Raw genomic sequence first — 14,068 nt, 5'->3', positions numbered from 1 at the left:
GGTACCTACCGTTTAACAGGACCTAGGCTTATACATAGTTTAGGCTCAAACTTACAAATTCGGTCGTCGTAATTTTAATTTCGTTCTATTTGAGGTAAAATAAATTTGTAATTAGGTGGTTCTTTGGAAAGAGTGCACATGTTCTGTTATAAGTTACAAAGTATTATTAGAATGGGTGCCTCATATACCTAATGCAAGATACGCTTTAGATTAACCGCCGCGTTGCGTGACGATGGCGTCGATGAGGAGGACTCCTCCATTGATGATGGACAGAGAGGCTTTTGCCAGCATCTTCTTTACTTCCTCGGTCCTTGTTGCGTTGTGGTACCTGAAAATAGGAATTTAAACGTTAGAATCTTCAACAAGACCGTCATGAGTTAAATACTAAAGAAAACATATTTACCTAAAGAATGTTTTGTGCAGAGTAGATATACTCTTAACATATAGATAATGGTTTCGAATCTTATGAACGAAATCAGATAGATGGTGGATCCAGTCACTTTACCAACAAACTTTGACCACATTTTATTTATCTTCACGTGTACCTATGTTTGTACGAATAGCATAGTCCATAAGTGGCACGACAGAGTGTCGTTAGTAAAACTACGGTGTGACATACTCAGACACACCCACCCAATGGGGTAGGTAGGAGGAGCACACGAAATGACACCGCTTCGAAGCCACTTTTAGCAATTTTAGATTTTTAAATTGACAAAAACGGTAAATGTAGGCATCAGTTACTAATTTTAACAGACTTATTTTGTAATAAAAAGAAGGCTTAACAATTTACCTTATTTCTATTGCTACTTGCGGAATAAAAATAATGCCTTACCTGTCAATAAGGATGGCGCCACTGGCAACGAACAAACCCACTCCGATCAAAGTGTAGAAAATGTCAATGCGCTTGTGAGAGGGTGTCTGCAAAAAGTAGCCTGAAAAGATAAATTAATAACTTTAATGAAAATTACATAAAGCGATTTGGCGGGACTGCTGGACCTTGAGTGAGACTGAGTGAGTGCGTGCATGTTTGCGGCTTAGCTCAATCAAAATATACAAAAAAAAAATGTGGAAAAATTACATCAAGAAAGTGGTAAAACAAATACTATTTTTACAAGCTTTTATGTGGTTTCACCTGTCCCGTTGTCTGTCTGTCTGTCTGTAATCAAATCTTGCAAGTTAAATTTTACCAACTTCCAGTAATCAGATTGACTTGAAATTTGGAATACTTATGTAAATTGCGTGACTATACAATAATATAGTAGTGACATCCTGGTAGTCCAGCCAGGATCGTCTCCGTAGGACAGAACTCTTCAACGGTTTATAGCATCGACTTGAAATTTGGTATGCAAATGTAGTTTGGGTGACAATGCAAGTACAGCCAACAAAAAGTACAGTCAGCAAAAAAAGCTTGTATTAAAAATTAAATTTTATCGTTAGGTTATTTAGGCTAATTTTAATTTTTATTACTGTCAAATTACAGTAAATGAGAAATACTAGTGGTCCCAAGACGCTCCCCTGTAGTACACCGTATCTTATTTGTTTAAAATCTGATAAATAGTCTTTGTCTTTGATTTCATACATATTCTTTGTATTCGAGTAATTTGTTTCCGAGTATTCAAATAAGATTTTCAAAATGAGTTTCATGTTCAAAATTCAAATAAGATTTTACCGAACCGTAAGCATTACCTACCCTACCACGCAACCCATATCTACATATATAGTTTAGTGAATAATATGTTGTGATTAACAAAATCAAACGTCTTAGCAAGGTCCATATACAGAGCACAAACGGGCATTTTATTATGTAATGTATTCATATCTATGGAATTATTCTTGCGAAAACCTTTTTGTTGAATAAGTTGTTATTATTTTTCCATGACTACAAAACCGGGATGAGAGTCAAGCTCAGAATTTCGAAATTGGTGAAACTTATCAAAGGCGTTACCAGCAGCAGCTCCAGCGAAGACGATGAGGTATCCGACGAAGGTGCCCGTGACCAGCATACCAGTCTCCACGTCCGTGTTGAAGCTTACGGCGTGGATCGCGACGCAGGAGCACGTCAGCGCCTGGAAAATTATAATAAACTTATTATTTTTTAGTTCAACTCTAAGATCATCAAGGAATAGGTTTCAAGAAAGCTTCAGGGAGTTGGGGTCGTGTCGCCGAGTTTTTCAACTGGTGAGAGTCCGGCATTGTCTGGGCCTTCCCATTCGTCTTTAATGGATTTTACCTGATTGCACGCTACCACTTTATATAAATTTAAAAACAAAAAACAATTAAACAAAGGCAATGACTAGGTCCTTGGCTCTTAAGGCGACTCAAGTCCAAAAAATACGTTTATAGGTGCGCCTTCTGAGGTTCCGTGGAATGAAAAGACGGTATTAAGGCACACAAACGTATACTGAAAATATTAAAGTGGAAAGTACACAGTAACAGTGTTCTGCGCAAAATTTGATAATGGCCCAGTTAATGGTTTATTTATCTGGCCTCTACATAATTATACTCCAGCTCCAGTGGTGTAGGTTGGGCGTTGTCAGTCAGTCAGCCGTCAGCCAAATAGTCACTTAGCTCTATCACAGGCATAAGATGGAGATAAATAAGGTTTTCATTACATACTAGCCTTTATGGCTTCGCTCGCTTGAACCATTAGATGTACGAGTATCAGTGGGATTGAAATTCTGGATTTTTACTTAATCCCCGTGGCAGTTCCCATGTGTAACGTCGTGGTTTTAATTTACGCTTTATGAATTTCACACTGAACTTTACCCAGATACTCGTACATCTCGATCCCATGAGAATATCGGTATAAAAGTAGCCTAGTGTTATGCCCATGATTCAGCAATCTACATAAATTTAATATTATGTACCTAACTGACTTGAAAGAGGTCAAATGCACGAATATCTAATCACTTGAGAGTATTAGCAACTAACTGCACTTTTGCTATCAACGAATTCCAACCTTCAATTAAACTATGATATATATTTCATATAGTTAGTAAGTTAACTTAATTTTTAGAGTAGGTAACCTTCTTGTGTAATATTTATTATACACCTACCTGATTGTTGTTGGCAATAAACGCATTTTCTTTTTTTCTTTCTTTATGAGACAATTTACGAAGAACCTGTTTTGAATCGTGACTCCTCGTTTCCACCCGCGAATGTAATTGAGTATCTGAGTAAGCCTGATACTAATGTGTTTACGTTACCTTGCCCCGCCCTGAAATATACCGTAAAAGCCTTTTTACGTCACCTCACTAACATTTAATAAAACCAGCTACGTAGGTATGTACTTATAGTATACGAGTACGTCGACGTAGGTACTCTATGACTGATTTGCAAATATTAAGTTTTTTTCAACGAATATTTTTTCGAATGTACCGGTCTTATACCGGTACCGGTACCAGTTTGAGTCCGCATTTCTCGAGCATGCATACCAATTTTAACCCTTTGCCCCCAAACAATTCACCCAAGAATAACGCTTAAAAAATCTTAGATTTCTCGTTGAGAATCGTTCTGCTAATAAGATCAAAAATATGATGTGCAAGTTGCGGAAAGTTTCCAAAAAGTTGGAAAAGTTCACGGAAATTTTCACAAGAAATATAGGAAATTTAAATTAAAGAAACGGAAAGTTTCAATCTCCATACAAAATTGTGAGAAGTTTCCGATATTTTCCTATACGAAAAATTACGCAATTTTGGAAAGTTTCCTTTGGCACATCAGTAATGTGAACAAAATGCAAATAGGCTCATAACGTACCGCACCACTAAATACAATAGCACTAATAATTTATCTTTGCCAAGTGGTATACATAAATAGTTGGAAGAAGAGTACCTAGAGTGTAAACTCAAGTTCATCATCATCATCATCATCAGCCTATGTTCGTCCACTGCTGGACATAGGCCTCTCCCATGGCACGCCACTGAGCACGATCCTCGGCTATTCTCATCCAGCTCTTGCCAGCCGTCCTGCGAAGATCATCGCTCCACCGAGTCTGAGGACGTCCTACGCTACGTTTGCCGATCCGTGGTCTCCACTCAAGAACTCGTCTACCCCAACGGTTATCGGTTCTTCGGGTTATATGGCCGGCCCATTGCCACTTCAGCGTGCTAATGCGGTGGGCTATGTCGATAACTTTGGTTCTCTGTCGGATCACTTCGTTACGAATTCTATCTTTCAGAGAAATTCCGAGCATAGCCCTTTCCATAGCACGTTGAGCAACTTTAAATTTGTGGACCAGCCCTAACGTGAGCGTCCATGTTTCGTTGAAACTCAAGTTACTTGCAGACAAATGCTTATGATCTCATAGAATAGTATTCATTGACAGTGAGTAAATTAGACAATATTGTTTTTGTTAAAACATGAGTAATAAGACGCCACAAACTAGCGTGACTCACAAAGGATGATTAATTATTCATCCACAAAGTGATTTAATTAAATGTAGCGATGAATGAAATCACAGCATAATTCTTATATGATGTTTAGCTTATTCGTAGTTTAGTTTCACGTGGTTAACATTGACTTATGCCTTCCGTTATTTAGGGTAGATAAGTATTAAAGGTTTATGTATTTAAAAGTCGTTAGTATAACCCAAAATAAAATTAAATTCGTCATGTTACGTTTAAAAATTGCGGTCAAGAATTTTAATTATTTTTTATCTTCCCAAATTACGGAACTACCTGATGTTAATACGTTGTTAAAATAATACGCTAGTCTTATTGCTTGTTTTTAAATGTTTACTTGACCATTTACCTGTTATATCTAGGTGTTAAACTTATCGTTTTTTAATGGGTAAACATTACTGGCATGTGTAAAATACGTGCCATGAATTCCAATGTGAAGCTGAAATAAAGCGCCAAGTCGGTCGCAATCGCAAGACAAATTGCTACATACCATATTTTCTTGAACCATTTCTGCGTATTTTCATTTATACCTGAATTTTAACTAAAAAAATGGAAAGTGTTTTTAAATCGCCTAGTAACAATGACCCCTACAGTAGGTATTATCAACGGCACATGACATATGGAATCTCATGCATTCCATTCCAGTCGTTCCCTCATCATTCGTCTCCAGCACCACATCTCTAAAGCACCTATCTCTGCCTCTCAACGCCGTACAGAAAAATTGGGAATATCAGAGCACGTACCTACCAACCGGATCTTGGTGTTAATAGTGATTCCCCTCTTTTTCCATATTTTGTTTAGGCGGGTCATAGCGTCATTGGTCATACCAATGCGTCTTTTTATCTCCGGTACACAGCTTCCAATGTTGTTAACTTGTGCGCCCAGGTAGATGTACTGTTCCACCGTGTCCACTCCATGTCCATGGAATCTCACAAGACGCCAGATTTTTGCCAAATTTACTTTTTTTTATTAGGATATATCTTCTAAGCTTGGGTCTTCAGATTTCACTAACTACTTCTTTGAGCAAATCATCTCAGTCGGGTCTTGGCATATTTTTTACACCTATTGCTGTAAATAAAACAATTATTTTGTTCCTGTGTCACAAACCGCTTGACCTCCAAAAATGTGTGACGTAACTTATTATCAAGAAAATACCTTAAAACGCGTGCGTTCTGACCAACCGACATATCTTGAACCGCCGCGCTTCCCTTTATCCCTTTCCCCTCTGAACACATCCACGACTGCATATGGGGAAAGCACGGTAGCCCCTTAACTTTTTAATTCACTAAACTGCTGCGTAGGATGCTATAAATATTTATAGTAACTTGAAGTGTGTCGATACTTGAACGAAAGATGATGTCATGCGCTCATTACGGCTTCCACAATTCGAATGCAGGTCGCGAAGCCTCGAGGCCAGTGATTCAATGGACCTTGCCTCGCAAGGATAACTTCCCTTTTAAGAATAAATTGCTATCCCCAAACCGTTGTGTGACGTCATCAAGCTAACCTACTCAGACTATTATCATCATTATATCATCAAGTAGTAAATATAAACGTAGCGTCATCGATTCATTATATATCTGATTGAAGGAAGCGTTTATAAATAAATTTCAGTGCAAGTCATTGTAATGCAACGACCTTAGAACATTTTGAGATATTGCTGACAACTTAATGGTAAGATAGTTGGTTGACGCTCTAACAATTCTTAACAAGTATAACTACGAGTAAATAAAAATTAAATTAGAAACATAGATTAGGTACCTACGAAAAACTTTCGCTTCAATCACTCTCTGGTAAATATGATAACTCCACCCCAGTGGTAGGTGTCTGTTAGTGGTACACTTATATAATCCTAAGAAGTAAGTAAGGGTAGTAGAGGTGGGATGGGTATATGAACCTATAGTATAGGTCCTATACTCTACTCTACTGTAGTACTGTATGTTTTGACACAACAAGGCGTCTCAAACGCGTTGCGGTCATGTCTCAATTGCTATGGGCTATGGACAAACTGGCAGCGCCCCTACCTACATTATTAGCAACAAACTGCAGTGTCAACCAGGGGGGCTACTATGTGATTCGAAAATACGATACGAACTTCGATTTTCGAATTTCGTAGGAGCCCCTCTGAGTGTTTGACGTTACGCGAACTCGTTTGAGATGTTTGTTTTGATAGAAGGGTATACATGCCAGATGGTGTTTCAGGCTAAGCCAAGCGTGGGTTCAGTACACCTAAAATTAAATGTAACTTACTTTCATCATCATCATCATCATCCCAGCGTATTTGCGCCCCCACTGCTGGGCACAGGCCTCCTCTCAAAATCAGAGGGCTTGGGCCGTAGTTCCCACGCGGGCCCAATGCGGATTGGGAACTTCAAACATACCATTGAATTACTTCACAGGTGTGTGCAGGTTTCTTCACGATGTTTTCCTTCACCTAAAGCTCGTGGTAAATTTCAAATTTTATTTCGCACATGAATTTTGAAAAATTCGAAACCGAGTTAAGGCCCGGGGTTTGATTTGAACCCACGAACCTCTGCTTGAAAGGCGATAGGTCAAACCACTTAGCCACCACACCACGACTTCTGTAATGTACTTTACATACCTTTAATACAAGTAGTTAATAATAATCTCCCTTTTTTTCTTACTTTCAGTGAGAACAAGTTTAACAATAAACCAGTTGAAATTGCTACAAGTACCCATTAGTTGACAGCTTCCATAATTGTTCTTGGTGATGCCATAATGATATTACCTAAATCGTACACGTAAAAACGTGAGAAAAAGGGTCTTGAAAGACAGACGGACGGACGGACAACATAGTGATAGGTACTCTGGGTTCCATTTTTACTCACTAAGGTACTGAACCCTAAAAAGGTCCACATTAGTAACTTCTTTATCGCATCCTGTTTGAGCTTTGTGTTCTCAGTAACCGTTAATTAAATTTCCGGTGCCAGGTTTCGAACAAACATCAAGTTTGATAAAGAACATAAATTTAAACATTTTTCCTTTTCGTCAGAGATATTCCTGTGCTTATACAAAAAAGTGAAAAGTCAATTCCTAACTTACTATGGCTAAGAACTTAATGATATATAATAAATATCCTTTTCTATTTAGTTTATCATTTGCATTAAAGCCCATTTCTCCACGGTAGGGCTTGCCATTCTGCCTTGGGAATTTAAAGATACGGAACCCTAAAAAGTACCTAACTGAAATATTTGTTGCGCACTATGCAAAAAAAGGAGCTAGTATAAATTTTTATCCAGATAACTTTTAAATATGAGTAGTATTATCTACCTTGAAAATACTTCATGGATGCCTCGAGTAAATGAAATATATTTAAGCTTGTACACTAATTAAAATGAACAAGAAAATTACCACGAGCTACGAGAACGTCAAAAATCTCCCGTAGTTTTACAGCAGTAATCAGTAGATAGAAATATTTTGAGGTTAACGTCTCTGTAGGTTATCGCGGGTTATTCTCATAATAACTGTGGGCAAGTTCACTGTACCTTTACCTGTGTGTACCTATTAGATTTATTACTTTAGGTTAAAGCATGGTTGAAGCGTAAAGTATTCAACCAATTACTACAATTAAGAAAATAACTGCAGGTTTCTGTTCGAGTAAGACGAAAAGTTCGAGTAAAACAAAAGCTCTATATTTGTCTACGCACTTTATAGATGTATACTCGTATATGTACCATTACTACCATGTTATTTTAAAGTCAAGGACTATTTTAGCTTTATCTATGTTGTAGGTATGCGAAGTATTAGATACTTTTAATTTAGAGCCTGATTAAATATTTTTCTTTCTTTTTTACTTTTAACTGGTTTTTCTTAGTAGGCTTGGAGGTAATATTGTGAGGGAATAGTAAACTTCTATCCATTTTTTACGTAACTTAAGCATTTATTATAAAATTATTCTGCAAATCTGTTGTTTTATTTATTTGTAAGATTATTTGTGTAAAGTGGGACATCTATACAACAACTAAGTCGATCCTAGAAAGGATTTCACTTTTATATAACTATCGCCAAATGAATCTTCTCAATTTACGAATGAATAGTAAGTGTAAACAAAATTGTCGTCTACGAGTAGCTGTGTAGTCAATATCTGGCTTGATATAACGTGAGGGCCCAAAAATAAAATGAGTAAAGCTCTATTTAATAGACAAACATAAACCGGTTTCAATAAAGCAACGGCTACAGTAGTGTAAGTTACTTGTGGACTTGTTGTGCTCTGCCATTATTCTTAACCGTGACCTCATATGTAGGTATATAGACGACGTGACCACGTGTCAATCCGGAAGCTTTTACGACGATTTGTTTTGCTTTGTTGAGTCAGTTTGTTAGTTAATATTTGCAAAGGTAAAGCAGAATTTCAAAATAAAGTAAACAAGTGCCAAGAGACGGATATCGCTAGGAGTAGCTAATCTATTATCTAACTATTTCTAAAAATTACGAGTATATCGGTTTAGAAAACAAATAACAGAAAACTAAGAGAGTCATTACTGTCTATAAAGAGAAGAAGAAAATTACATTTACTTGTGCGAAAACTTACTACAATAAGTAAAATTAAAATTAAAAGAAAAGCCATTTAGGCTACAATCAGTCGAGTAAACAAGCTCCTGACATCAATGCTATCGCATTGACATTGAAACTCATACGCGTATTATAAACAATTACAGGTTGGGTTATTACGTGTTCCTTAGTAGGTATTATATGTAGGTACGTCCCGCATTACGAAACCCCGAGTGGCCTTTATCTTGTCCCTTTATCATATGTCAGGGAAAGGCACAAAGAAAGAAGCATTGGAATGGAGTACAGGGAACTTATTTGTACTTAAATGTTTTCTCGAGCCTCAGTAACTTTTCTATATTTAAACCTACATACGAGTATTAGTAATATAGGTAATCATGATTATCGTCCTACGAGGATATTTTTGTCCCAATTGTATCAACTTATTTTGTTATTGTGACCTGCTGTGCTAGTAAGTGGTGGGTGTTCGTCCACTGACTCATGTGTCACATCATAACCAAGAATATGGACTTTGATGTCACTACAATTGACTCGATTGTCGGACCGAGAGCAGGATCAACTTGTTTTATTTACACTCTTAATTTCTTTGTATCTCCGCGTTGATATACATTACTTGATACCATTGAGTAGGTGTAGGTATATGTATGTCGGTCAATCACCAACATATTTCCGATCATTCTGCGTAAAGACTTTCGAAGCAACATCTATCTGTACAAGTTGAATTTGCACAAATGTGTTTTATGTGCGTATCGTACCGACTCTACAGCCTATGTATACACCTATATATAAACACTACTTTAAAACAAACTTATCTATATTTAAATAGTTAACAACGTTAAAATTGGCTAATTAGATGCAATTTAACCTCTAAATTCAATGCATTATTATTAATTAATGCAACTTATCTTAAATATTTAAAAATAGTTGCAACTATCGTATTTGTGTTGGTTTTGTGGACGTATTCGGTTCCGATTGAGTGCCGAAAAGGCTTGAAACGGCATAGGTGTTGCAAACAAGTAAAAAAGAATCAGAGCAAGCTAGATTTGCGGTGCTACGAAGTAAGGAGGCACAAGTATGATAATATGATGGATCACGAAGCCTGCAATCGATTGCCAGCACTGGTCTTTTTTTTCTGGTTTTTCTGTGCATCTATATTTCAGTTTGTATTTTAGATAATATATATACATTTATGTTAAAAATTACGGGATATTTTTGAGTTATACAAGTGGCTATTTTCTTTTAAAACGACTCTATTTCTGGTAAGTATCATTTAACTATGAAATATTTTTTTGCGTACAACCATCCTTACTAATATAATAAATGCGAAAGTGAGTATATATGTTCCGCTTTCACACCTTAACTAACTGCCATGAAATTTTGCGTGCATCACATTAGAAGACTAAAATAATTTTATTAATAACATTACCTACCTTTAAAAACTGCTTAATTTTTAATTCATTATTTACATACATTTTACATATCAAGTTATTAAAGTTAAAACATACCTTTTATCTCAAAATATTAGCTGTTCTCGAGAGTACGAGATAAAGTAATTCTTCGTAGACGAGACAAAGTCGCAATAGCTGGTATACCATTATAATAGTGCCGAAGTTTCAAGATTTGAGCTGTACCTCCCGAAGTTGAAATAAGCCTGGTGCCCAATTTTCGGAAATGAAATACACTTACCGATACCGACATCGGGGTAAGTAAAATGTATGAAAAATATCCGATCCCATATCGGATCATATTATATACATTTTACTTATATCGGATTGGATAATCTGAAAACGCCCTGAAGTCCTTAAAATTTATGAATATTTTTAACCATAATATATATCTCATCATTGAAGGTCATGTAAATATTTACAATCGAATGTAAAATAAAAAATACTTGTGAAATTATTCTACATATATTGTAATACACGTGCTTTTGTGTTAACTTGTGATTATTAGTTGTAGTTACCCATTTGTTAACACTCATGCGGTGTGTTTTTTTTGTTTATTCGTTTTTTTTTCGCAATACTTTCGCGTTCGACAAAGCCATTCATCCAGAGACCGTATTGCCTGACGTTTCTGGCGCTAGCGATCGCAATCAAATGACAGTTTTTGTATGCGAAATCTGTCATTTGATTGCGATCGCGAGCGTCACAAACGTTAGGCAATACGGCCTTCTGGTCGTAATTTTAAGTCGAACTTCATGATACAACAACAAACCGTTATACCTAGTGCCATCCACGAAGACGCGTGATTTTGTCTAAATTAGACATTAATGACATTGTAATAAGAACCACGGCACGCGTCATCGTGAATGACTCTACCTACTCGTATAACTATACAACTCATGGCAGATTGTAAATTTGATGGCCTCAAAAATAGATCACTGTTAATGACTGTGTTGCAAACCTTGAATCCTTGAATAGTGCAGCTTGACTGGTCGGTTATAAAGTTTTTAGGACATTGTGGGCCAATCAACTATTTTACCGACACTTTGGGCGTCTCCTGCGTTACCAAAATTGTCTCTAGCGTTACCAAAAAATCGTACTTCCAACAAGATATTTCACGGTTTAATAGGTTGAACTTACGTAGGATGGCATATTCATATACACCATCAATTAAAATTACAGAAAAAACATGTTTACTTACAAAAATCTGCAATTGTTTGAAAAATGTCGCGGACAGATTAGTGTCGGTAAAAAAGTTGATTGGCCCTTATACGACCTGTGCGTACTAAAATTTCGTCTGGAGCATTTCGGCGCAAAATGTCGATAAAAGACGCAAAAGAATCAAACCATAGATAAAATTCTTTATCGATACAAATATTTACTAATTCTAAGAACGCCATAGATACCGATGTCCTCTTTTCATTGTTATCAAATTATGGTTGTTAACGATTGGATTAAAATGACACTGTTGGTACGTGCAGTATTAAAACCACCAGTTTAAAATTCTCGACACGCTTTGAAAGTATGTTTTGATGTTGATACAAAACTGGGACTTGTTTTCACTCCTAACATGGCTCGATTGCGTTTCAAGAAGCTTTAGAAACTTCAACTTACCAGCTCCAAGCACTTGATGATCGACAGTCTGCTGATGGCCATTTTGTTTGGTTTTGAATTCGAAACTTAATGTTATGTTTACACTCGCTTGCGGACGGGCACTCGGCGTGGGGGCGCTAGTGAGACTGGCGTGGCGCGCGTAAACTCGGGTTCGCTTGGTGCGAGTCGCCCGCGGTTAATGACGGAGTCAAAGGGATGAGATCATAGTTACTGTGCCCATAATTTTTATTGAGTAAACCGGAAACTCGTAAATACAACGCCCGGCCGAGCTACGGCCCCTAGCATTCGACGCCTAAGAAAAAACTCATTTTAAGAATAATTAACAACGTACTCTTGGCCGTGTTTACTTGACAAGGCGATTTGTGGTTTTACTACCGGCTGCTCGCATTCTCACGGGTATAAATATCTACGATTTGATGGGGATTTTGTAGCTAGGCGTGAAACCGATAGAAATTAAATAAGTATGAACTAAATGAGCCTCACCTAACATTTTTGACTCTTATGTGCAGAGAATTAATTTGAGGCCAATTTCAGCATTTTCTGTTAAGTTTCTGGTATCTTAATTTACTAAACCCTCTCTGTTTAACTATTTACTGGAATAATTAAAGACGTCGTTATGGACATCTGACATTTTAAATATCAGGAACTTACCAGGCAGTGGTGAAACAAGCCCTTGATATCTCTTACTTTTATAATTTGTTTTGATCCCTTTATTAGGGATGAGTGCAACTCAGGCTTTACAGAAAAATAAGGGATATACTTACCATCTTCATATTTTTTTTGGTAACAAAACTGATATTTCCAGACAAAGCTATCGGTATATTGTATGAGTGATTGGTTATACATAAAACAACGTTATGGAACTGGTTTTGTTTCAGTTCTTTCATATACGTCTCCCATTCTGGGATTATTCTTGAGGATATCCGTCAAAGTAGGGCTTTGTGGTGATACTACAAGATTCGCGACTTTTCTGACGTAACCCTTTTTTACGACGAGACGATGACGTCATAAATTATCAAGTCTGATATATAGCGTGTTTTTTTTAATTTCCGTTAATTTTTATAATAGTTGTTGGTGTTGGTGGACTTCTGTGGATGGACTTCTTTAGTGGAGTAAAAACTCTATACAATTTTATTCACATTCCAATGGTCCTTCGAGCCGGATGTAAATATCACCTAATTATGGATTAAATCACATTAAATAGTAAAATGATAGGAAAAAGCACATATCAGCGTTCGTATTATTTATTTCATTAGATTACTGCAATCATAAGATAAAGTGACTGTACAAAGTGCAATGATGAAATAAATAAAAACAATAAGTAAAAATCATTCAGTTCTATTCTTCTACAGATTCACTTGTTTTTTTCTTATCGTAAAGTGCACTGTGACCTACAGTCAGCACGTCACAGTATATCTAATTGGAGTCCCGATGCATCCCTTTCGCACCGAGCTGGTAAGACAAGGACGAAGATAGCGACACGTGCGTTATTTTTGTTTACGATGAAGTCACGCATGCGTAAAACCGGTCCCGGTGTAAGCCTTTATTTTTAAGCATAGCACAGCACAGTTAATATGGGTTCTGGTTCTGGATTCAAACAATTACTTAACAAAGTATTATCATACTTAGTGGATAATACATAATGACTCTACGCACGACGTGACAGCGTCAGCTTAACGTGTATAACTTTCTTAAAAAGTTTAGATCAAAGATCATTGTGTAGGTACAGTCGCTATTAGATATTTCGGAGCGGCCGAGGTAGTCAATAATATCGGAGCATGCATTTCTATTCTAAAAGCATTAGAGTTCATGCTCCAATATTTTTGATCAGCTTGACTTCTCCGAAATGTCTGATGGCGACTGTACATACAATTTTCATATCAACATCCAAAAACTCAGGGATAAGTCCGCCTTTGTACAGTCGCTATCTCATATTTTGGAGCGGTAAGGTGGTCAAAAATATCGGCACATGCACTCTATTGTAAGGTATTACAGTTTATGTTTCGATATTTTTGATCCCTTGGCCACTCCGAAATATCTGATGGCGACTGTATTTTTGTATGTTTTATTACAGTGAAGAGT

The 14,068-nt window shown here is 36.8% G+C and overlaps 1 protein-coding gene across 1 annotated transcript; it reads right to left on the bottom strand.

Moving 5' to 3' along the window:
* Window positions 1-110: 110 nt before the first annotated feature.
* LOC141429156 (uncharacterized) lies at window positions 111-12,111 on the bottom strand. The gene is made up of 4 exons (XM_074089394.1): window positions 11,987-12,111; window positions 1,946-2,066; window positions 833-932; window positions 111-328 (listed from the first exon to the last, which is right to left on the bottom strand). Exons 1-4 carry the CDS (start codon window positions 12,026-12,028, stop codon window positions 211-213), a joined length of 381 nt encoding a protein of 126 aa, XP_073945495.1. The 5' UTR covers window positions 12,029-12,111; the 3' UTR covers window positions 111-210.
* Window positions 12,112-14,068: the final 1,957 nt, after the last annotated feature.

Source organism: Choristoneura fumiferana, chromosome 6 (assembly GCF_025370935.1).
Source record: "Choristoneura fumiferana chromosome 6, NRCan_CFum_1, whole genome shotgun sequence".
NCBI classification, from domain to species: Eukaryota; Metazoa; Arthropoda; class Insecta; order Lepidoptera; family Tortricidae; genus Choristoneura; species Choristoneura fumiferana.
This window is presented reverse-complemented; position numbering and strand designations above follow the sequence as displayed.

Bases quoted from the DNA above. Each gene is read 5' to 3' on its own strand.
- LOC141429156 (XM_074089394.1), bottom strand. From the start codon at position 12,028: ATGGCCATCAGCAGACTGTCGATCATCAAGTGCTTGGAGCTG. The intron at 2,067-11,986 runs GTAAGTTGAAGT...ATAATTTTCCAG, and splicing joins TCATCAAGTGCTTGGAGCTG to GCGCTGACGTGCTCCTGCGT. The intron at 329-832 runs GTAAGGCATTAT...TCCTATTTTCAG, and splicing joins GGCGCCATCCTTATTGACAG to GTACCACAACGCAACAAGGA.